This window comes from Hemibagrus wyckioides, linkage group LG06, assembly GCF_019097595.1.
Source record: "Hemibagrus wyckioides isolate EC202008001 linkage group LG06, SWU_Hwy_1.0, whole genome shotgun sequence".
Lineage (NCBI taxonomy): Eukaryota > Metazoa > Chordata > Actinopteri > Siluriformes > Bagridae > Hemibagrus > Hemibagrus wyckioides.
The window spans coordinates 37254355-37280613 of record NC_080715.1 but is presented as its reverse complement, the minus strand read 5'-3'; the positions used below and the strand labels follow the sequence as shown (position 1 = coordinate 37280613).

General features: G+C 39.3%; 2 protein-coding genes across 2 annotated transcripts in view; both read left to right on the top strand.

Annotated features, from left to right (window-relative positions):
• The first annotated feature begins 8066 nt into the window (after positions 1–8066).
• On the top strand, positions 8067–17695 carry nrl (neural retina leucine zipper). Its single transcript, XM_058392971.1, has 5 exons — positions 8067–8181; positions 10957–11794; positions 12076–12357; positions 13961–14176; positions 15509–17695. The coding sequence occupies exons 2-5, from the start codon at positions 11192–11194 to the stop codon at positions 15653–15655; spliced, it is 1248 nt and encodes a 415-aa protein (XP_058248954.1). The 5' UTR covers positions 8067–8181; positions 10957–11191; the 3' UTR covers positions 15656–17695.
• Positions 17696–19515: 1820 nt separating this feature from the next.
• The window catches only part of LOC131353964 (GTP-binding protein REM 2-like), an 11752-nt gene continuing 5008 nt past the window's right edge, over positions 19516–26259 (top strand). The window contains exons 1-3 of the mRNA XM_058391137.1: positions 19516–19674; positions 21872–22182; positions 23359–23432. Coding sequence (XP_058247120.1) covers positions 21873–22182; positions 23359–23432 — 384 coding nt within the window. The 5' untranslated portion in view covers positions 19516–19674; position 21872. The remainder of the gene's footprint in view (positions 19675–21871; positions 22183–23358; positions 23433–26259) is intronic.

Genomic DNA, 26259 nt, shown 5'->3' with positions numbered 1-26259 from the left:
GAAGCACTTATTTTAGCCTGTGGATGTTTAAAGTGCTACACAGGTAACAGAGTGATTGCATTACAACCCTATACCCTTAATAGACTCTTTGAAGAAATGGTTCTATGTAGAATTTAAAATGGTACCATTAAGATAGAACCAATTTTTTTTTGGTCTGTGGGGGGTTGGGGTGGTGTGGTGTGGTGGGGTTTGGAGTTGGCACAGAACCCCAGGACTTCTTTATAGAACCCTAAGGAAACAGAGTAGTGTTTAATGCATCATATTAAGTAATATTTTTAGTACTTTCTGTCATGGTTATGTCAGAATTAACACTGAACTACATTAGCCCTACTATCCATCAGCTACTACCCAACACTGCCCATCAGCCCCATCACGTCACATGTCCACAAAATGTCCTCATGCCACTCACAGCGGTTACCACTAATAAGCCTTACTTAAGTTTCATTGTCTAGCATTTGTTGCTGTTATTTTGGCCATGCTTTTTTTCCGCAGATTTTGCACTTTGCTTCCACCAAATCTACCAATCCTTGACATTTCAAAATGCATTGGTGAAATAGTCAGCTGAAGACATACATCTAGACTTTCATTTCTCAAACCTCTATCTATACCAACTGTGGAAATCACTTTTATATTAGATATTAATGCTCAGGGGAGTAAATGCAGCAGCTAAGGTGCATTAAAAGAGGATAATCTAGCAGCAATTTCCATTGTATTCACGCTATACTAGCAGATCCCAGATTACCACTCATAGTTGGACCTGGATGCCTAAAAAGCTGAAAAGCTGAAAAGCCTACTAGCCAGCCTTTTGCCAGCTTCAGGCATTACACTTATTGCCCTGTCACTTAAATACTGTGATTATATGTTCCAGGTCTTAGAAACTGCCCCATGTGTTTATACAGACCTTTCAACAGTTTAATAATCAAAGGAACCAGTTCCAGACTGGATCAAAGTCTAATAACAGGCAATAGGTGAGGCAAACAGTGCAATGCAGCAGAGAGAAAAACACAAAAACCAGGGTAGCAATAAACAGACAGAAGGCTGAACAAGTTCTGCTGATGCACACTGAGCAATACTTCACAAAGTTTGTGTGAATAAATGTCTCTTTTAAACATATGTTCATACCATGCTGCTATTCACCAGTCCCTGTACTGTAAAGTTGCCTGGACTGGTTGCCATACAAGCATTCCACTTCCTGCTAGAATGAAACATTCTGGAGGGAGATTTATGTATATAAAATTCCCCAGTGTATATATGCATCATATCATATGAGATAAAGGAGAGGTAGTCTGTTATCTTCATTGGCTAACACTGCAGCCATTACAGTTGAATTAAAGTAAGAAATGACTAATGGCTTCTCAGGAATGATGCTGAGGGATGATGAGGTTCCACAGTCTGCTTTTCATTCAATTAGCTACCTGATGAGTGGACGCAACTGACTTAGCTAATGCAATCAAGTCAACTTAGCTTAGGTCTGTCTCTGAGCACCATTCATCCTCTGCAAGTGGTCCAGAATGCAGCTGTGTGACTTGTTTTCACACTACTCCATTGCAACGCTCCCTCCACTGGCTTCCTGTAGATTTAAAACACTGATGTTTGCATACAATGCCAAAAACGGACAAACACCCTCTTACCTCAAAGCACTTATCACACCCACAGTGCACCATGTTCCCTCCTTCTGATTCACTAGCACTGCTCACCATTCTTTTAGGGTACAGGCTAGAGACACATCAAGACTCTTCTCTGTTCTGGCACCTAGGTGGTGGAACAAACTTCCCTGAGATGTCCAAAGAGCTGAGTCACTCTCTGTCTCCAAACAACATTTAAAGGCTTACCTCTTCCTGAAGTATGTAAACTAGCACATGAAAACTTTTTCTTTTTTGGCTATATTACCTTCCCAACAGAGTTTTAGACTGCTAGTATTCTTAGTCCATGACCTAGTAAAGCTATATCAGGGTTTTATTCATTGATAGAGACTTCAAAGCACTTCTTTAAGTCGCTCTAGATAAGGATGTCTGCCAAATGCTGTAGATGTAAAAGTAGCTTCAAATTGCAGGGACAAAAGAAAAACAAAAGCATATCTTCGATCCGTCCCCAAAACTGTGGGATCAATCAACTTGTTAATTTAGTAATCTTCTAAGAAAACTCAAATTATGACCAATATCAAAATTGAGTGGTTAAGGCTCTGGGTTATTGACCGGAAGATCGGGGTTCAACCCCCAGCACTGCCAAGCTGCCACCATTGTGCCCTTGAGCAAAGCTGCTAACTCACCCTGCTCCAGGGGCACTGCATCATGGCTGACCCTGTGCTCTGACCCCAACTCCCAGGGATGGGATATGTGAAGAAAGAATTTCACTGTGCAGTAATGTATATGTGACAAATAAAGACAACTTCAAAAAATCACCAGACCACTTTAGTCATTTGTTATTTACTGAAAGACTTGAAATGGAGTTTATTACAAGTAGCCAGACCTGAAACGTCTCATCATTTCTACATTGCTTGGTGCACAGTGGTCTATAATCCTGCTGGGTCTCAGCGTGGGAGAAAATGAACAGATTTAGTGTCACCTTTCAGACTGGCGCCAGGCCAGAATCTCCACTTTATCCACTTTAATCTACTCATCCCACTCCATACTGCACCTCCTCCTCCTCCCCCGCTGTTCTTTCTTTGCCAACCTCTTCTCAAGGCTGCCAGTTACATTGTCTGATCCCTACAACTGCATTATTACAGTTATCCCAGTCTGGGTTTTGGAGTCTTACTAAATTAACCATTTGTTCAGAGTCTGTGTTTATGGAGTTGTTTTTGAGGAGGCGTGCACGGGTCAGAGGGTCACAGTGATGCTAATGAGCTATTTGTTTCTAGTTTAGAAATGGATTCAGTGCACTGATATACTGAACAAACAAGGACTTTCCAGTAGTTCTCTTTCTCTCTCTCTCTCTCTCTCTCTCTCTCTCACACACACACACACACACACACAACACTAGTACTACTACTACCAATAATAATAATAATAATAATAATAATAAAGCATACAATCAGGTATTAATTAGCTGCACATTTTGAGCAGCACTATTTTTGCACATTTCAATTTTTTTCCTAAATTATTATCTTATTTCTTCCTCATTTCTTTTTTGTTCTTTATTTTATTTTATTTTTTTTACATGTATATGCATAGTCCAAGCAGGCGAGCTTTTCATTTTACTGCAAGTGATAATATACTGTATATATTTTTATATGTGTGCATGTGACAGATAAAATCTTGAATCTTACCTAGTTCGATATGAGGTCAGGGGTTCGAATCCCACCTCGGTCCTGTGGGGGTTCACGTTCTCCACATGCTTGGAAGGGGTTTCCTTTGGGTACTTCTTCTTAAGTCCAAAGACTTGGTGTGTAGGCTGAGTGGTATTTCTAAATTGTCTGTAGTATGTGTGTGTGTGTGTGTGTGTGTTTAATGCTCCAGTGATACACCAGCACATATCAGCACTTTATTCCACATACAGTACATACTTTTTTTAATATCTTCTATATGATATTATTCTTATGATATTATTATCCTTATGATATTATTCTTATGTTTTATGTCAGCCGCTTTTCACTTCCTGGGTGTGTGTTTGTGTGTGTGTGTGTGTGTTAGAGAGACAGCGAGAGAGAGAGAGAGAGAGAGAGAGAGGGAGAAATCAAATTTAGTGTGATTTAACTTGATATAAAAATACATTCACATTTGTAAGAGAGCTGGAATTGTTTGAAGGTAGTGGGGGGGTGAAGGGGGGTGAAAGATTGGTGTAATTATGTTTTTAGGGGGAGGAGGACAACAACGTAGGTATTAGAAGTGACCAGCATCTGTCTACATTACAGCCACGTTAATAATGCTGTGAGATCTGTTAATCTGCCAAGAGATTATACAAGGAGAATCAGCCACTAAATCCAATGACTAGCCTTAGACTATCCTACTCAAAACAAGACCCACACGTATGTCCGACTCACACGTCCAATACACACCGAAAGAGAAGACATAGGTCTTAAATGTAGAATGTGAGTTGATATTTTTAGTTAATACCGTGGTTAGCATAACTTAATCTGGAATGTCTGGAATTCAAATAAGGATGTCAGCTCACTTCTTTGCAAAGCTTGGAGAAAAGCTTGTGTAATAATTAGCATGTCAGGATGCATGAGGCATAGAATACGTGGCATAGAAAGTGAAAACACACACCCTTTCTTACTGACCTGGGCCAACCTGTCCTAATCATGTCCTCAATGGAGCATGTCCTCAGTCACTTTTTATGTTCATGGGGTGAACCTAAGGTCATGTCTAGGATAAAGGGGGACGTTAGGGATTTGAGGGATGAGATTTGACGGTGGGAATGAATGTAATTTGTGTTTTGGAGGGGGTGTGAGCCATCAGTTTTCCAATTTAATATTTTATATAGTCTTGGGCCACTATGAGTCACCAGATCAGCTTCGTCATTGTCGTCCATATTCGAAAAATAAACCCAGATTGGTATCTGAACTGTGCCTCCTGCCATTTGGAACCTGCTCAGAGGTTCTAGCAATGTCACAGAACATGTTAGGAAGTGAATTGCTCAGTTCTATCATTATGCACATTTGTTTTTTATTTCATTTTCCTTTCATTTGTCATACAGCTATATGTAAAATCATGCTGTAACACACAGCAACTGTTCTAATTTCGGAATCTTATGCGTCTCATGCATTTGTTAATAATCAAAAACATTCATAAATACAACCCCAGGGTCATGGTAAATCTGGACCTGATCCTAGGAAGACTGTGAGCAGAGATAAACACACACACACACACACACACTATTATTCACACCTACAGGCAATTTCACAAAGCCTGTCTGGCTATCTGCAAGGGTTTTTTTTTTTTTTTTTTTTTTGCACGTTAAGAAGAAACCAGGGGGAAGCTGATAGGAGCACAGGAAGAGCATGCAGACAGTAACGCCAGCTCAGGATCAAACCCAGGACCCTGTTGCTATGAGGCAGTAAAGCTTCCCACTGCAGTGGGTAGTCCCAACGTTGAGATAAGATAATATGTGATGAGATGTGATGAAGAGATGACATGAGATTAGATGTGGTGAGATGAATGAGAAGAAATGTGATGAGAAGAGATGTGATGAGATGAGATGACATGAGATGACATGAGATGAGATGGGATGTAATGAGACAAGATGAGATGAGAAAAGACACAACAAGATGAAACAAGACGTGACTGGATGGGATGTGATGTGATAAGATGAGACAAGATGGGATATGGTTAGATGAGATGTGATGAGATGAGACAAGATGAGATGTGAAGAGATAAGAAGAGATGTGATGAAGAGATGACATGAGATTAGATGTGGAGAGAAAAATAAGAAGAGATGTTATGAGAAGAGATGTGATAAGGTGAGATGAGGTGAGCTGAGATGAGGAGTGACATTGCAAGACGGGATGGGACGGGATGTGACAAGATGAGACGAGATTAGCTGTGATGAGATGAGAAGAGACGACATGAGATTAGATGTGGTGAGTTGATTGAGAAGAAATGTGATGAGAAGAGATGTGATAAGGTGAGATGAGGTGACATGAGATGAGTTGAGTTAAGATGAGATGAGATTAATCCCCCGTAGATGAAATTCAAAATGACAGCAGTGCAAGAAAACCTATACATCAAACATAATACCCTTGGCTCAAGGAATGTTGTTTAAATGAGGTTTTTTTTATTATTATTATTTGAACATCATCAAGAGATGTGAAGAGACAGGACAAGATGTGACATGATAAGACGTCTCGTCTCATGTCACGGGATAAAATGTGAAAAGATGGGACAAGATGAGATGAAATCAGATTAGATGTGGTGAGATGAGATGATGACATTAGATGAGATGTGATACACTGAACATATGAACGTTTTATTTTGTAAACTATTTAGGACTAAAGATTTTTGGTATTTTTATGCTGTGTGTGTGTGTGTGTGTGATTATATAAGCATGTGACACACTCTAGTACATATGAAAAGCATTATACATGTGGCACATCGTTGCTTTTAATAACACTGACTGTTAATAACACTGAATTTGTACAAATCAGAAAACCAGTTTATACTGGTCTATAAATAAAACTGATATCACCCAAACAACACTGAACATTATGAATGATTACAATTCTTGATGAGTGCAAGGTACTTACGTCTGTAATAAGCCTTATTCAAGCTGGTGAGCGCTTAGTCAAATAAAATATACATATTTGTATGTTAGTGAAGCAAACCGTCTGAAATCTAATGTAGTGTGTGAGTGTGTGCATGTGTGTGTGTGTGTGTGTGCGTGTGAGTGTGTGTGTGTGTGAGAGGATTACCCTTGACTCTTTACAACTGCATTTACATCCTAAGTCAGATTTAGTCACATTATATTAACACACTGATTCTTTAACAAGACATTATTAGGATCCGCAGATTAGTTGGCTTAGCCCTGGACGGTCATTAAAAAGTGCTTGGTTGGCACTTTGCACAGGAGTAAAAGATCCATAATCACACCAGATCTCTCTCTCTCTCTCTCTCTCTCTCTCTTTCTGTCTGTCTTTCTCTCAACTCTAAATATCCAAGCTGTAGACAAACTAGACAAGGCTTTCTGGTTCCAGACACATAACAGACTGCTGTTTTATTTTTATTTTTTTTCAAACCAAAGTACTTCTGTAGTCCTTATATTTTTTAACCCACATTTTTAAACCTAATCTATTTATAATATTTGTTAAGTTTTCCCAAAGGCTCTTTGCTCTTTCTCAGTCATCTAACGCTACAGTTCAGTGATTTTATCGCTGCAAGTCTCCCAGTCTTTGTATAATGAAGTCACCAGTAGGTGTTTCTACTACCGGTTGCCATAGTAACATTTATCAGTGGGCGGCACAACTAGCATACCGCTTGACAACAAATCAGTTTTCTTACTGCTAAAACGAAACAATCTGGAGGGAGATTTGGTGTTTGTTTCGACAAAAGTCGGTAGATCTCGTTGAAAATGATCGCTCTCCGGTCGCTGTGAGTCACTGTATATGTGAATGTAGTATACGAGAGGAAAAATAGACTAACAAAGGAATGACTGTTTCAACAGTAGCTGCTCTAATGTAAGTGATAAGAGGAACAAACTTGCTTTACAGACATTCCATGACGAAATGTAGCTACAAACGGATGAAAAAAAGTGATGAACGGTTTAGTGCAGCAATTTGTTGTAGTATAAAAGGAATAAAGACATAGCATAAAGACATGGGACTGTAACAGTAAATTGATTAATTAAATGATTACTGCATAAAGCATCCTGTTTTATTCCTTTCTTCCAGTTTTTGTGAGATTACCAAGATTCACCGTTGCTGTGCTAGTTTGTCAGGTTTACTAATTATCTCTGACTCTCTCTCTCTCTGTCACATACACTGTACAAAAGCCACAAGGTGGCAGCAGCCACACAAGTGGCAGTCCTTAAGCTGAACTCTTTATCTCCCTGTGTGATTGTCTGTCATCCCACATATGAACATTTCAGGACCATAATCACTGCAGTCAAACTTATCTATTTATGTCTGCTTACACACTGTTGCCATGACAACTTGCCATGGAAGGCGGGTACTGGCCGGGTTCTAAGAGTGGAGTAACGGAATATGTGTGTGAGTGTGTGTTTATGTACAGCGGGAGAGAGAGAGAGAGAGAGAGAGAGAGAGAGAGAGAGATTGAGACACCATAGTCCACATTGTCTGATTTCAATGTTTATCTTCAAGTGAAAATGTTAAAAGATGTTGCTGTTGAAAGATGGAAAGTACTGAGAGAGAGAGAGAGAGAGAGAGAGAGAGAGAGAGGACATCATGGACATGACAGAACAATTGAACAAACATGTGGCTTTGGGAGGGATAAAAGAAGTGGGGAGCATGACAGAGAGAAAGAGAGAGAGAGAGAGAGAGAGAGAGAGGGGACTGGGGGAGAGAGGGATTTACATCTGAGAGGAGGGGGCAATGACACAGTCAGTTACAAAGTGGCACACGCATGCTCACCCACAACACCCACATGCACACACACACACACACACACACACACAAACAAGAGGCATTGGTCAGAGACACTCGGGATGCATCAGTCAGTCCGTCAGATACTAATGAGGAATGAAACGAATCAAATGGATCCCTGTCTGCGTCTCCATGTATGACCCACGGTAAGAACAAAAATAAACTTTCTCAGTTAACAATAAATTATTATCTTGGTCTTTTCTATCATCCTCCATTTCTCTGAACTTCTTTTTGGGACCAGCTATGGATTTTGTCATTTTGGTCTCCCCTGAACCTTCAGATTCTTTCTGTAGGCCAGCAACAGTTTATCCTCTGTCCAGCTTCATGTTAGTCAACAGAAAGCTACTAGATTTAATGAGCTAGATCTAGAATGATCTAGAACGATGACTCAGACAAAACCATGTAGAGAAAGCTTTGAGAAGTTTGACAAGGTTGCTGAAATGACGTGAAATTCAGTCGTTTCATATGAGGTGAAATCTCTTATGGTTCCGTTATCTAGATAGGAAAAAAGTAAACTGTCATGAGATGGCACAAGAATCTGCTTCGGAAGTTCGTCTTATAGGATAAAGCCAAAAATAGTGTCAAATTATTTATAGTGTGATATGTGGCATTGAATAATGTGACTCAGAATTAATTTTTGTTTAAGTTTAGCCATCAGATGATCAGGAAACATTTTTTAAATTTATACATTACATACACAATCATACACAGTACAAAATGTAACGAAATGCTTTATCAACTGTCCACGTCCTAAAAATTGAATTCATTTCTTAGTAATTATGATATAGAATGGACTAACAGAAAAATAAAACATTCATCTGTCCTATTATATGCGCAAAGGCTAACAAAAGCTATTTTTTAGATGTTTCTTCAAAGAATAAAGCCCTAACGTAGGTCAAATTTGCTACTGATTAGTTACAAATAATACATGATGAATACAGAAGCATTGTATGTCAAATTAGTTGATGTTTCACGCTAGTGAGCTTATCTGAACTGGACGTTAGATAAACTTCCGACTTAAAGCAATGTGGAGAAATGCAATACTATTCATTCTACTGTTTGCGAAAACCTTCACTGTATCTCATTATATCTAATTACCCCATGACTAAGTTAAGATAAAGCTGTTCAGAGATTTTTTTTTATTATTATTATTATGATATTGTCTGTCTGAATTGAGATTAAAGCAGGTAGCAGGGATTAGATTAAACCTTGCTTCCTAGTAATCTAAAGATTCCTTCTGACATGGACAGGAATCGTTACTCATGTTCAATCTACTTCAAGCATGTTGAGATTTATAGAAATATCTGTTGACGCTCATGTTCTAGTGTGTAAATATAGTTTATTAGACAATGCAAAACAGATCACTATAGACATCTCTATACCTGTATGTTCCAGATAAAAAGGTTTCCAAAGGGATTTAAAGGGCGGATATATTGGACATCTACACAAGAATACAAAGATCACCTCTCAGGACTTTTATTTTGAGTATTTTGTAGGCCATACTATTATATTAACGGACCATGTGAGCATTCAGTAAAAGATTCATATTCATTCTCCAGCAAAACCATATCATATATCTCCCAGGATGCTAATATTGCCCCATAGTGTTAATGTTCAATTAACATTATTAGCATTAAGGTTAGTGCATTGTTACCATTTACAATGCCTATCTCTCCGGGACTAGCATGAATAGAGACCCATGCACAATGTGTCTATAGTGGATGAGCCGTGCTGCTTTTGACCTCTCGAACCCCAGGTTTAGAGATGTTATCTTTACTTCAGTTCCTGGCGTAACACGACAAAAGGTTTCAGAGAAAACTTTGCCAGATTTGAGACAACAGCTAGAGGCTGGGTACTGCTGACAAGAAACTAAGCGGAACTATCCAAAGTTTAACATCATCATCATCATCCGGATTTCCTGAACTGGCCCCATGGGAGGCCTCGCTTAGTTTAGCCTGGATACTTACAGGTATCTTTAAAGCTTTCAAACATAAATATTTAGTGGTGTGGTTATAAAAATGTTTTTCAAAAAGTTTTTTCAAAAGGTTTTGTTTTATTTTGGTCCAATAAGTTCATTTGACTTTTGGGCAAATTTTACATAACGTTACTTCTTCAGTAACGTTATATAATCAGCAGTGAAACAGTCCTACACTCAGAATAGATAGATAGATATATATCAGATATATCTATAAGAATAGATAGATAGATAGATAGATAGATAGATAGATAGATAGATAGATAGATAGATAGATAGATAGATAGATAGATAGATAGATAGATAGATAGATCATCACAGTGTGTAAAATTGTATATGTTTTTACATTTAATTAAATTGAATATTTTAAATGACATCTGGTTGCCATCTCACAGCTCTCTTAGTGGAGTTTCTCCCAGTGTTCGCATGGGTTTCCTCCAGGTTCCCTGGTTTCCTCCCACTGTCCAAATCCACACAGGTAGGTGGATTGGCTACACTAAATTGGCCATAGGTCTGAATGTACTGTATGTGTGTCTCCCATGGAAAGCCACATGAAGTCCCATCTTAGAAGAATTCCTCCACCTTATGCGAAGTCCTCTTGGGATAGACTCAGGATCTACCATGACTCCAAACAGGATAATACAGTTACTGAAGAATGAATGAATTATTACATCCGGTCCAGTATTGCATTGTTCTGTATTAGTTTTACTAAAGTTGAGCAACTGTATAGGATCAGCACAGCACAATAGTAACACTCCACCAGTGTGGTGCCATAGCTATATTCCATACTACCTATCTACCTTGGACAAATAGAGTACTTACTTCCAATATCGTTGTGTCACTTTGCATTGCTGATGTCTTGGAAACAGTTATTGTACACACAAAAACATCTTTGCATTATATAAAACAATACCATGCTAACTATTTCTATGTCCATTTCTGACAGGATGAGGAGGTGACACAGAAGATCCTCTGTACAAGGAAGGAAGAAAGGCCCAATGCAAGACACACATAAGCACACTCCTCCTGGTTTTGGCCAATCAGAGATCTAAATAAGGAGCACTGCTGTCAATCCCAACCAGGGCATTGGACTGCTAGCTGAATTTCAGGAGTGACGCTCAATATACCTTTGGGAAACTGTTAGACCAAAAACTCCCCAGTTATATTAGCAAGTTGTGGACATGTCATCGCCTTCCATCCCTCTTCCCCCATTGCCCCCCAGCCCCCTGGCCATGGAGTACCTAAATGACTTCGACCTGCTCAAGTTTGAGGCAAAGGCCGACTCTCCTCCCCCTCCTCCACCATGTTCATATCCAAAAGCAGTCCAGCAGCAGCAGGACTCCTCATCTTCCCCCTATGTGGTTCGACCTCCTCCAGATTCCAGCCTCAGCTCCAGTCCCTACACCTCTCTACCTCCTTCACCAGCCCTCAGTGATGCCCATCCCCTTCCATCTGCCTCTTCTTCCTCCTCCTCTTCAATATCCATCCCTCTCTCTATCTCTGCCAGCTATGTCTCTGGATTAAGTTCCACCTCACAAGGGAATCTGGACTGCAGCCCTGCACCTGGTGTCCCAGGCCAGTGTCCAAACCCCACGTCTTTGGAAGATCTGTTCTGGTTGGCAGCAATCCAGCAGCAGTTTGGAGGGGATGCATCTCTCTTAGAAGCCTTAGGGGGAACACCAGAGAGAGGTGACAGAGACAGGGGGGTCGTTGGAGGATTTCTGGGGTGTGAAGATGCAGTGGAGGTGCTACTCAACTCGGCTGCCGCTGCTGTAAGCTCACAGGTGCAGTGTGTGTATTTGTGTGTTAGATGGTGTTCTCTAGTAGGTGGTAGGTGTGTGTGTGGGTGGATGGGCAATGGCAATGTTTTTTTCTGAGGGCGGGAGAGAGAGAGAGAGAGAGAGAGAGAGAATGTTTTTGAGAGGTGCTGAGAGTGAGATGAAATAGAGAGCATATTCACGTGCATAAGTTGCTCTTTCACATTTTAAATTTGTGGCACACCAAAATCTCAAATTATCTTTTACTCCTTTCCATCCATTATTCCTTCTTTCCTTTCCTCTCTCAGTTCCCAGTTTTGTCTCAAAGCTCTGGAAGCAGTAATCTGGGAGACTCGAGCAGTGAGAGTGGAGGTGATGTAAAGGCCTCTGAGCTGTGTCACCGTCCTCTCCTCTTTGTTTCCTCTGGCCCTACATCTCTCCACAATGGCAATCCACCCCAAGGCACGTACCACCAGCCCTCAAGCCCTTCATCCCGCCTTCACCATCCGCAGCTTCATCCTCATCATCACCATCACCCCCATCATCTCATTAACAGTCATCACCACCATCATCAGCTCCAAGCTAGCCAGGTAAAGATGAAGATCGGGCAAAGATTATGCCAATGTACGAAAGAGTTTTTTTTTATTGGCTGGTTGTATCCTAGTATGCCATTTTTCAGAGGATTTGCATTGATAGACCCTTAGGGAAGGAGGCTGTGGAGAATGTTTTAGGAAACTGGGCACAAATGAATCAAGACCACTGTCCTGGTATTCTGACTGGTTTAGAGCATAGCAAAATTCCATAAAATGATAAGCTTTGAAAGATAGTAGCTCAAATTACACCGAACCCATCCCTCCTTTAGATTCACAACTGAAACCGTATGAAATAAATATGATTAGAATATAAAAGGTTTGGTGGTAGTTCTTCTAAGACAGAAACAAGTTAGTCCACATTTGAAATGTGGTCTGTTTTTACCTTTAATCCCTTCCACTTTTCAAAAGACCGTATTGCTTGGGCGTGTGTTAAACTTTTTGACGATTATGGATTTGCCATGCTAAAAAACTTAAAAGATAAAAATAAAGAATTGGTGTCAGTGTTGCAGAGTAATGTAAAAACAATGGAATTTAATGATAATTGGTTTCAGTATTTAATCAAGCAAGGAAATCTTCAACCAAGTCATTTTTCAGTGAGGTTGACAGACAAGGTGACTGCCGTCAACAAGCAAGTTAGCTAACTAGCTATATTACTATCTAAGTTATACACTGTATACAAACTGTAGCTGTGTCTACACTTAATTTACATGAACAGTGTGCCATATTTAATGTTCTCCCTATTCATTTACTGCAAAGGGTTTAAGAGCTGTGGTAGTCCTTTGACACACAAGCGATGGCTAGCTAGCAGGATACTTAGCTATATTATTTGATGCAGCTTTTTTATTTTCAGACATCGTTACAATGTGCTCAGATGGACAAGTCGGCGTATTTGTACATGTCTGATGCCGTTTCAAAGCTGCGACGATGTTCAGGGATGTGTTAGGGTGAATGTGGAACAGGTCTCTGAGATTACCATAATATATGCTATTATTGTGTTGTAATCCTGATCACTGTCACTTGCACTCAGTCAGGCAGATTATAGATTATGAGCACACACATGTCTGTTTGCATGCTTGTGACATGGCTCGCGACATAACGGACACGCGCGAGCAGCATACGCGTGCACACCTCATGGTATCACGTCACATTACACTGTATGTACGTATCTCGGGTGCTAATAGTTTTAATGATTTACTTGTACACTATGTGTATGTGGAATTTTGTGTGAATCAACATGCTTTCTTATTAATGATATATTGTCATTTTATATCATACACAGTACATATGACATGAATGAGATTTTATATCATACACAGTACACAATGCTATCTTCTATCACTTCTACAGCAACAGCCATCTTCCATTTACAAGAAATTGCACAGTGGATCCACATAATGTGTTTTATTTAACAAAAACATAATAAATGCAACCCTTTATGAAAGGAGTCTCCAGTTTCAGCGTTTAGTAGCAGTCAGGATATTTTCAGGACGGATGTTTTTTGTCTTAGAAATGAGACGTCTATATGTGTATAGTGTTTATAAAGCAAGTGGTACAAGGCTAATTAAACTTCTTGTCTAATCCTCCCTCTTATTTCCTTTAGGCTGGGTTGCATGAGCGTTTCTCAGACGAGCAGCTTGTGAGTCTGTCTGTGCGCGAGCTGAATAGGCACCTGCGTGGCGTGAGCAAAGATGAGGTGGTGCGTCTGAAGCAAAAGCGTCGCACCTTGAAGAACCGAGGCTATGCTCAGTCGTGCCGCTACAAACGCCTGCAGCACCGGCATGCACTTGAGTCTGAGAAACACATCCTCACACAGCAGGTACACACACACACACACACACACACACACACACACATATATATATATATATATATATATATATATATATATATATATATATATATATATATATGTTTCGTGTTACCGATCTTCTTGTATCCTAACCCATCTTTGTGGAGAGTAACAATTCCAATTCTCAAATCCTCTGAGAGTTCTTTACCATGAGGTGCCATGTTGATCATCCAGTGGTCAGTATGACTGAATTGTACTCAAAGCACCAAATATTAAATGCTCTATTATAAGATACACACATTTGTATGGTCCTATCAAGCTGACAAAAACATGAACATGATGAATAGGACATGTGACTTTGCATGGTTAAACAATGTACAGCTGTTATTACTTAGGGTGTACTCACTTTTGTTGCCAGCTATTTAGACAATAACGGCTGTATGTTGAGTTATTTTCAGAGGACAGTAAATCTATACTGTTATACAAGCTGAACATTGACTACTCTAAAATATATCCAAGATTCATTTCTATAGTATTGTCCTTTGAGAAGATATATATACATATATATATATATGCAGTTACTGTGTTCCAAGGCATTCAAGCATGATGCTGGCATTTTACACTAGGCATATTGAACATGGTGACATGTGACACTTGAAGAGAGCTATCAGTACACTGATTTGTAACCTATTCACTCTCCAGTTCATATTTATAAATATACATACACAAAATGTGCCTCTACTCATCTACAGCTGCCAGCTGAATGTAATCGTGAATGCCAAGAGTATTTCTCTTACATAAGTGTTTTGTAAATGAACTCTCTCTCTATCCCGCTCTCTTTCCCCCTCCCTCATTTGTGTTTGTACATCTCTTTCCCTCTGTCTCTAATAATCTTCCTTCTCTGTATCTCTCTCCCTGCCTCCACCTTTCTCTCTCATCCTCTCCCTCCTCAAATCTTTTTCTCTCACTATCTACCTCCCTGCTCTCTTTTTTTTCTCTCTCATCCGATGTTGTCTGTCTTCTGCCTTGTCTCGCTCATTACCTAGCTTTCTCTCGCTCCCTCTATCCTTCTATCTTACCATTCTACCATGCCTCTCTCTCATTTTCCCTCTCTATGCTTTCTATCATTTATCGTTCTCTCCAGCTGATTTGTCTCTTTTTCTCTCTTCATCTATATCTCGTAAATCTGTCTTCTAACGTTTCTCGTTCCTTCTTTTCATCTCTCTCTCTAAATCCGTTCTCTCGAGATATACCTTGTCACTCTCTGTATCCTTCATTCTTTTTCGTTGTTAATTCCTCTCTCCCTCCATCGTTCTCCGTATTTCACTGACTCCCACTCTCACTATATCCCCTCTCTAGCTGGAGCAGCTGCAGTGTGAGCTGTCCCGTGTGCTGAGAGAGCGAGACGCCTACAAGGCTCGTTACGAGAAGCTTGTTAACTCCAGCGAGGCCACGCCCACTCAGACCAACAACCAAACTTCTCCTCCCACAGACTATTTCCTCTAAAAGGAAAGCAGGACACCAAACTGACAGACTCAAGAGAATGGCTACTTCACCCGCAAAGGGGAAATAAGCTATTTAACCAAAGCCAGTCGAATTTGAGTGTTCAAGTCAGGGATTCACCAGAGTCACTTTGGAAGGACTTCACTTGCAGCTGCTGGACTACGGTTTTGGTTTGATCACTGTGAGGTTGACAGGAGCAGAAAAGGCTTTGCCATTTTCCGAGTTTGAATTTTCTCTAGGGAAAACCAATAATAAAGAGATCTGTATAGACAGCAGATCCTCTTCCTCAGCCCCGGAGCTAATTGTTGGACTTCACGAGTTTTTCTGTGTGCTGGCGCTCTGAACTGACTGAATAAGGTTTTTTTTGGAAACTTTAACGTAGATTTGTAAAAGTATAAAATTGCTGCTATATATAATCAACACTGTGTCTGAAATCGCTTCCTCACTCGATTTATTGCGTGGACTGTTTTGTTCATGGGCCAAATGAAAATGAAACTACAAGACCAAAGTGATTTTCTGTGATAAATGCATAATTAACATCATTACATTTTGGGTTAACAATTTAGAAGTCAAATTTGAACTAGAACCTCTTTACGTTGTGGTAAATAGTGTGCTTCAGGTGTACACCATGGATACTAATGTAGCAAACTATCCAGGGAATATTGTTTTTCCAGTGAGAATTTGGATAATGCTAGAATTTGGCTACCTTCCATAACAACTATGAACAGAGAAGCCTTACTCATTTCATCTGTAAAAACGGATCTAATGGGATTGTGACCAATTAAAGGAAAACATACTGCTTATGATGTAGGAGATATTTTTGCTTTGTTTCTAGCTGCACACTGCAAATCAATACAAAGTTCTTCTAATTAATATCAAACCAAGCATTTCGATAGGTGTGGACTATTCCAGGATGACTCCACCCCCTGATCCCAACCCAAGCAAACACCTGGGGAGATTTTAGTGTGATAGTGACCAGTATTAATTCATTCAAGTGGAGGAAAATTCAGAAAAAGCAGTAGATTCCTTAATCAGTGACAGGAGTGGAGCTTCCAGCCTTGAGTTTTGGCTTGTTGCAGTTTTCTGAGATGTTTTTCTGCTCACTGCCATTGTAAAGAGTGGCTATTTGAGTTACATTAGACTCAAATCTCTCATTAAAAAGGTATTTCCAACCACAGAATTTACACTAAGTGGATTTTTTTTGTTGTTATTTCGAAACTGTAGTTTCTGAAAAACTTAAACTAGCCACTTTGGCATCAAGAACTACACTACATGTTCAATCTATAATACCACAGTTTTTTCCCATTGCTCAATTGATTAGCTTATTGGGATCATTATATTCTATATAAATTATATATCTCACAGATTTACACAATTTTCTCTGAAATTTTATGGCAAAAATAGTCAATCAGTTTGAATTCTTCTGTATTTTCACCAGTAACAACCGACCTACTTCTGAGGCTATTAAAAAATTTTGATTGATTTTCTTTCTTTCTTTTTGTGGAAGTATCCCATGCATAAAAAACAAAGGCTCATTATACAAAAAATAGGGTGGGGGGCAAAAACATGTGCAATGTTCATTAACACTTTATTTGTAACTAAATATTCAGGATAAAACTGGTTGCCATGTTGCAGACATAAGCAAAGCAATCAAGAGGGATCTTTGAACTGCTTTTATTGTGTGAATTTTGTCTGTGATTAGTAAGTGGATCAAGGAGTTTTGAGTGATTAAAGTTAAAAAAATAATAATAAAATACTTAAAATGTTTGTTAAACCTCAGAATACACAGAGCTGGACGCTGTGGGTTATTGATTTTTTTAAAATTATTATTATTATTATTACTATTATTATTATTATTTTAATGACTAAGTGACATGCAAAGACTTGCAAAATTAGACTCCCATTACCATGATTCATGAGGAAATTTCATTGCGACCTTTCTTTTAGAATCGTAAATTAGTATTTTTTCTAAGGATTATTTATGTGATCATTATTTTCATTTGCTGGATTCTCATTTTATTGAGTGTGTGTTTTATTTATTTTATAGGTGAAGTACTACCATGTCGGTTTACACTGTAGTGGTGATTATTTGACCATTGCTCTACGGCAATGATAGAAATGAGTGCAGAACGCATTACTATTCTCATTTAAATTATATCTCAAATGTGTCTTAAATAAATCCATTTTGAATACTTCCTGTGTATTTAATCATTCACATCATCTTAAACGTTCAAAATTTTCCATCACCCCAACTGAGCTCTCTCTCTCTCTCTCTCTTTCTCTCTAACTCACTAAGGCCGGGGCAGGATGACCTCACTCTCAGCCCTCCCTCCTTGCTCTTTCTCTCTTTCTCTCGCTCTACATTGGTGTGGGGATTAGAAGGATAATAGGCCTCGGTCAGCTCACTGCCGGAGCGCTTTGGAAAAGGCAGGGGGCCTTTGTGGTCAGGGCATACACAATGTTTCAGGAACTCACACACACACTACACACACAGCTAGAAACCAGACAAATTCCAATTTGCATACAGATACTATGTATTGGATATAAGAAGTAAAAATGAAAGAAAAATGAATAGACAGTAGAGAGAGAGAGGGAGGGAGGGAGGGAGGGAGTTAGGGAGGGAGAGAGGGGAAAAGTCAGGAACAGAATGTCTCAAAATGTGCAGAGTAGTACTGTGTCATTTTTGAACAAGACAGGTTTTTTTTTGCCATTAATCTAACAATAGGAGAGGTGTGTGTTTGACAAGACATGGAGGATATCTTATTGTTAACATTGTCTAATTAGGTGTGTTAGAGAAAGCAATCATTTTTTTCAGGATAGACAGAATGAAGAGAATACTTCCTAATGAAGCACATGCAGAGCAGGCCTGATATCAATACGCTCTTCAGTAATGATTATTGTATCGTTAATTATTACTGTTTATGTCAATGCATGTTTGCTGATTTTAATATAATTCACTGGGTGGGGTCACAGTGGGTCCATGGTGTGAGTCAGGAATGTACTCTGGATGGGGTGACAATAAAATATATTTGCATGGGGTAGCCAAGGGTAAGCCAATTTCAGCCAATAATAATATCACAAACTTTATCTTGATTTATAAAAATAAACAGTATGGCAATGATCCATTCGGGAACCTAAAGCCTCTAATTTTATTTGTGACCCGAGCCAAATGATCTGACTCAGTGAAAAGAGCTGGATTTTCCATGACCAGTGTACAGTAATGTGTATCGTCTAGAGGACAAATCAGATTTAGGACCCAAACTCTATTTAGATGAATAAGCTGGGGAGGCAAAGGTTTCTGTATTTTGTGTGGTTATTTTAATGATGTCTTTTTAGTTTACAGTCTTTTTAGTTTTTAGTTTGCATATCTGTTACATATAGTTCTTGCCATACTTCAGTAAAAAAGCTGGTAAGCAGGCATCTGTCTGGTATGTTACTTGTGCATTCAACAGACACATACCTCATATACCTCAGGATCACCTGGGCCATCATCATCATCATCATCATCATCATCATCATCATCATCAAAAACATCTCGTATCAGACGCTTGTGGAAACGTGGGCTTAAAGTTGCTCTCTGCTGCCCCCTACTGATTCCAGGCTGTAAAAATTCTATAAATTAAACGGTGTCTAGAAAATGTCTAGAATGTATAAACGAAACGGAAAAAATATATTATTGGTCGGTAATTAAGACAGACACCCCACAAGATTAAAGGCATTTTTATCTATTAAAAATCTGCATAATCTGGTGGTGTCTGAAATATTCGTCGTTAAAGATTTGATAATAGATGTCATTTATTTTTAACAATAACATACAGAGAGAGAGAGAGAGAGAGAGAGAGTCGTGAGCGCGGATCAGGTGGATTCAGAGCAGAGAGTGGGCGTGTTCGCGCCTGCGGGAGCGCGCATGATTAAAGGAAAGGGAGCGCGCCCGAGCCGCTCCAAACTGAAGTGCAAGACGGCGAGAGACGCGCGGAGCGAGAGCATCTCTCTGATGGGTGTTTTGGAGATCCTCGGTCGAGGTAAGAAGCGAGTTTGGGGGGAAGAAAACAGCATGGAAGCTCCTCCATCTGCCATTTAGCCTATTTAAATAAGAAAGGGAAGGTTTGGTGAATAAATTGTGGTGAAGTTACTGGTTGATGTGGAGGTGAAGTTTTGGGACTAGGGAGATAAGATTGGAGAGATGAGGAGATGAGGCACTGTATATATATATATATATATATATATATATATATATAGATGTTAAATATATAGAGAGATGTTAAAACTGCTCTCCTCCTCTTCCTCCTTCTCCTCTCTCTGTCAGTTACTGTAGGTAACAGGTAGAGCATGGTGGTCTCCAGTCATCTTTCTTTGAACTCACTTCATCTTCATGCTCCTCTATTTCTGAATGGTATTGCAGGGTATGATGCATAACATTTATCACTAATAAATCATCCGTTCATTTGAATCATTTTATAAGCACTCTACTATTTAAGCCAACAAAGATCCTGGAGGCAGAGAATGTCAAACCCACCGACCTAATCTAAAAAAAAATAAATAAATAAGACTAATCTTACCTAATTCACCTTTAAACCTCTGTTCACCTTTGCTGTAATGCTGGATGGAAGAGCTCGGGTTTAGATTTCAATGACAAATATTTTCTTACAGTATATATATCAGAATATTTCTCTCTTTCTCTCTCTCTCTCTCTCTCTCTCTCTCTCTCGCTCACTGTGTCCTTATCTGTCCTAACCACCAAGTAAAAACCCAGATTAGTTTCAATCTAGCAGCCAGAAATCCAGATGTAGGTTTAGCTCTCTGCCTAATGACTGAGTCAGGAGTCAAGAAATGCCAAGGAACAACTCTCTGAGAGTAGTAAATGTGTAGAAGATGATGAAGATCAGATCCCGGAATGAGTACAGGACAATGTTTATGATTTTGATTCTAGCCATAGGTATAAAACTGTACAGTATGCAGGTGAGAATATGCACTGAAACAGGATCGAAGGCGCGATCTTTCAGGTATCCATGTGGGAGCCGCCCACAGCAAGAGGGTGAGTCAAGAATGCCGAAGCTCCACGCGCATTGGGATGAATATGATGAGTAGAAGTGTGTCAGGATAACACAGGGGTCGGGAGAGCACACTCCTTGAGTTCACACTGTTATTGTTTCCTGTGTGCAAGCTGCTCTTTTCTTAAATTAACTCTCAACCCTTAAATATAGTACTTCTGTCTGTCATGTCAGGTTTGGTTTTTGCAGGAGGATGATTCAGCACTTTTGCCTCACACCCCAAGTGTTTATTCTAGTTATCACTGTAATTCTTGTCATTATCAAAGCATAATTTGGCTGTCCTGAGCTTTTTCTGGCTTGTTTCTTTTTCCAAACAGACTCAGATGGGAGTAGAGGGAAGGTGCTGTAGGGGTGTGTCTAAAAAAAAGAGGCTAATATACACACAAAGAAGCAGGCTGTCACTACAACATATTATACACTTGTATTGAGGCCAGGGTTCTACACAGCTCAAGTTGTAATTCCGAATCATTTTGAGTCCTAAATTTGCAACATAGTGGAGGAGAGAATAGTTACTGTGCTGAAGGACAGGTTTTGTTAATTTTTTCAAAGTTAAAGCATGCATGTTGTACAATTTTACACTGTGAAACAGTTTGTATTTGACTTTGGTTGACTTTTCAACAACATGGCACATACACCGATCAGGCATAACATTATGACCTAATATTGTTTTGGTCCCTCTTTTGCTGCCAAAACAGCCCTGATCCATCGAGGCATGGACTCCACTAGATCCCTGAAGGTGTGCTGTGGTATCTGGCACCAACAGATGTTAGCAGATGTTAGCAACAGATCTTTTTAAGTATACTTACAGGACTTAAAGGATACTTTTGATAGATACTGACCACTGCAGACCGGGAACACCCCACAAGAGCTGCAGTTTTGGAGATGCTCTGATCCAGTCGTCTAGCCATCACAATTGGGCCCTTTTCAAACTTGCTCAAATCCTTACACTTGCCCATTTTTCCTGCTTCTAACATCAACTTTGAGGACAAAATGTTCACTTGCTATCTAATCAGTGGAGATCATCAGTGTTATTCACTTCACCTCTCACTGCTCATAATGTTATACCTGATCAGTGTATGTGTTATGTTGTTGAAAAGTATAAAAGTAAAAGAACAAAAATCTTAATTTCATCTTGCTCTGTTTTTGTTTCTTCTTTCGATCTGCATAGCATGACTTTGTCCAGCGCCCCGCCCGTCCGTAGAGGAAGCACTCCTGTTCCATTCAAATATCAGCTCCGAAGAGAAGAAGCAGTCAATGATGACTGTGACTGGACACCAGGAATCGGAGTAACTGAAGCAACGTCGCCTCCTCCAGTTAGCTTCATCCCGGCTCAGGATGAGGCAGCGGGTGCTGATGTGGAGGAGAAACAGGGAGGCCCGTTCAGGATCGCCCTGCTTGGCCAGAACGGAGTGGGGAAGACGTCACTCGCTATCGCCCTTGCAGGGGAAATGGACAGAACTGCATCTGTGGACTCAGATGGTACATCGAATCGATTTACTATGACAACTCATAAGCTGGAATGATTCTAGGGCTTTGCATATACATTAGCAATGATGTCAATGAAGTCAGAGACCAAGAATAATACTACACTTAGTTATTGTAGGGTTATCAGAGACGACACGCTCTAGCGATGTTACACCCTTGTTCGTGAAATGAACAAGGAAATGATTTTATTGTTAATTTGAATAGTTCTGTGTCGTTTTTATGTATTAGCCTCACTCATGTTGTAAAACCACATTCCAAATGGCTTCCTATTGACTTCCTGCATCATATATAAGACATGGCACTGTGTCATCTATATATTTCATTAGACAGTCAACTCCATTTGAGATTCCACCAAACAGCATAACTGTTATAAGATCCTGACCGTATTGCATGTTCTCCCCGTGCTTCAGAGGTGTCCTTCTGGTGTTCCTGCTTCCTTCCCCAGTCGAAAGACATGCCTCGTAGGCTGACTGGCATCTCTAAATTGTCTGGAGTGTGTGAATGAGTGTGTGCACACCTGTGATTGGTCCTGGGTTTCCACCATGTTGTTCACCACCCCAAGGCCCCTGGGATAGACTACAGGTTCCACCTGACCTTGCATATCATAAACGTTAGAAATGTAGAATCTATTAGATTATCTAGTAATAAATGAATAAAAACTGAATATAATTTACAAAATGAAAAAAAAAAAAATCATATTTTTAATAACTCAAGGCCTCCAGGTTAATCCTGGGTACCTCATTTGGACATTGTAGTATATTTTATATAATTATCTTTATGAAAATTACCTCGTGACCTTTTCACATAATGATGTTTATTCCTAAATGACACCAAAGATTTAATGATGATGATGATGATGATGACATTATTCAGTGGAACAGCTGACCACAGTCATGAAAATACAGAAAGCTCTCTACAGAAGTCAATTTATGAAACATTTTTAATGCTTTTCTTATGGCTTCCCCAACCGCTTGAAACCAGAAGCATGACCTTGATTGTTAATATACCGTAGCAGAGATTTTTTTTGTACTCAGTGGGGGTCTTATTGCAGTTACATAAGCACCTCGAGAGAGAAAGAAGAAAAAAAAAAACAGCAGTCTCTCAGGAGCTGTTCTCTCTCAGGTCACGGCAGTTTGTGTGTGTGTGTGTGTGTGTGTGTGTGTCTCACAGGCGAGGGCTATGTTCGCACCGTTACCGTGGATGACGAGGAGAGCACCATCTTTATCTTTGATAACTGGAGACAGGTGAGATTTTTAAAAACCTCTACATATATCTCGATGTCAGGTTGTGAAGGTTTTCTGTTCTTCTTTAGAATTCTAAGCACAAGGATCTCAGTCTTACATTCACAATCAATGTTTGTTTTTTTTCTTGTCACTAGAATGCCTGCTGAAGTCGTTAAAGCTTCAGCACTGGAGCAGCAAGTGTTCATTTGGAAACATGTAGAAAGGCTTAAGCTTGTTCATGTAAAATGTTACAGGAATGATTGGTAAAATTATTTCATTAATATTTATTCAAAATATAACTATTGTTATTTAGAGTGTATATTTAAAGGAAATGACAACACAACACAAAATAACCCAAGATCATGCAGTATTTGCAGAGCTTTAATAACTCAAATAAAACAAAATGCAAATAATTTGTAAACAAATTGTGTAAATGCTTCGGCTAAATAACATTAAGAAATCAGTATTTGGCGGAATAACCCCTGATTTGCATGTGTTTTGGCTCCATGCTCTCCACCAGTTTTTCACATTGCTGTTGGGGAACTTTATACAACTCTTTTTGCAAAAAAGCAAACAGCTCAGCTTTGCTTGATGGTTTGTGACCATCCATCTTCCTCTTGATGACATTCCAGAGGTTTTCAATGGGGTTCAAATCCGGAGATTGGGCAGTGGTCTCTTATTTTTTTCCAGAGTTGTAAATATCATTTATTTACATACATCTGATTTTCCACTAGCCATTAAATAGGCCTAGCAATTTTTGACTGTTAAAATTCCCAATGTATGACAAAATCCAAAAATTATTAAATATAAAAATATTACAACAAACATTAGACAAAGTATGTCTGCAATTGCATATGTAATTAAGGTCGCTATTTGTGCAAGTATTTCTTTTCCACATCTTTTTTTCCTGTAACACCAGCTCTGATCGGCTCGCTATTTAATGCATGATACGCAGCTAAAACATTACAAGACACGCTAGTTTTTATTTTTTTAAACATTACAAGACAGGCTAGTTTTTGAATTTCTTTTTTATTTTTTAGTATTTATTACCTTATTACCTATGTTTGTGGATACTATCTATCTATCTATCTATCTATCTATCTATCTATCTATCTATCTATCTATCTATCTATCTAGTTAGCAAAACGTGAAACAACCAAAGGAAAAGTGTAGTTTAACACAATTCCACAACTGCTGTGAACTTTAATCTTTCATTAGATTGTTTGCTTGACTATTTTGTTGTTGCTACATTGCTAAATGCTACAGTGCAAAATAAGCACCGGAATAAGACGACCAGGTTAACCAGTAAGCTAACTGGCATGTTGAGAAAAGTAGAGACGCTGCAATTTTAGCAAGGCAGAGCTTCAGGAGAAAGCAGAAGAACAAAACGATTTGTTATCCCTAGCTTTGCTGGGATCATGTCATGGATTAGTTGGTCAGTGATATGTTGCGACACTAATGAACAGAAGAGTAAAACAGCACTCTTTTCGCTCTGTAGGCCTGTAATGACATTTGTCTCTGCAGAAAAGGTGTAGGCATGGAAGAAACACGCTTAAAAGAAGAAAAAAAAGGTCAGTAGTGAATGTGTGGTGTAGAAAAGGACAACAGGCTGTGATTGGGCATTAGAGGAAGATAAAAGTGTATAGAAACAGCATTCCTGGACATTCACAATGGACAGAGGAATATGTGTGTGAACACTATGTTTCCTGTAATTTGATTTTGCAAGAAATGTTCCAGGATTGAAATGTTGATTTAGATGCTTATTTGCATACAGGGCAGATGTGAGGACTGGTGAGATTTCTTGCCTGAGCCCTAACACTTTAAATTAACTCACATTTACAGTAGTGTTAGGTTTATAGTTACAAAAGGCACAGTGATGTTTGTTGTAAAAGCATAGTTATAGTCATAGATATTGTTAGTATGCACACATAAGTAAATAAGACTGTGGATAGAGAGGATGTAAATAAAAAGGCTTTTCCTCTTTATTTACATGTATTGCTGGTGCTTTACTGCTGTATTGTTGTGCATGTGTAAGAGAAAGCAGTACCATCTAAAATGTCTGAACAAGCACATAATCTGTAAAAGCTTTGATTTTTTTTTTTAGCTCATAAAAGGTGCCACTATATGAAATTAACGAAATAAACAAAGAAAGAATCAAAAAAAGGGGCAACATTTAAATTTTTTATATATTAGTATTTTTTAATGTTCACTGATCAGGCATAACATTATGATCAGTGAGAGGTGAAGTGAATAACACTGATGATCTCCTCATCATGGCACCTGTTAGTGGGTGGGATATATTAGGCAGCAGGTGAACATTTCGTCCTCAAAGTTGATGTTAGAAGCAGGAAAAATGGACAAGTGTAAGGATTTGAGCGAGTTTGACGAAGGGCCAAATTGTGATGGCTAGACCACTGGATCAGAGCATCTCCAAAACTGCAGCTCTTGTGGGGTGTTCCCGGTCTGCAGTGGTCAGTATCTATCAAAAGTGGTCCAAGGAAGGAACAGTGGTGAACCGGTGACAGGGTCATGGGCGGCCAAGGCTTATTGATGCATGTGGGGAGTGAAGGCTGGAACGTGTGATCCGATCCAACAGACGAGCTACTGCTGCTCAAATTAATGCTGGCTCTGATAGAGAGGTGTCAGAATACACAGTGCATGACGGGTCAGGGCTCAAGATTCAACTAATTGTTAAACATTTTCCGTCACTGTCTGCCCTGTAAGCCTGCTTGTTTTTTAGGAATCACATACATGTTTGTTCACATAAACAGTATACAGTAGGTATTGTAGGTAGTGTAGTGCTCTCCTCCAAGCATGTTAAGTTGCTCTGTGTTGTACTGTGAATGGG

Excerpts from the sequence above, each read along its gene's own strand:
- nrl (XM_058392971.1), top strand. The coding sequence starts at position 11,192 with ATGTCATCGCCTTCCATCCCTCTTCCCCCATTGCCCCCCAGCCCCCTG. Across the intron at positions 11,795-12,075 it reads CCGCTGCTGTAAGCTCACAG|TTCCCAGTTTTGTCTCAAAG; the intron begins GTGCAGTGTGTG and ends TTCCTCTCTCAG. Across the intron at positions 12,358-13,960 it reads ATCAGCTCCAAGCTAGCCAG|GCTGGGTTGCATGAGCGTTT; the intron begins GTAAAGATGAAG and ends TATTTCCTTTAG.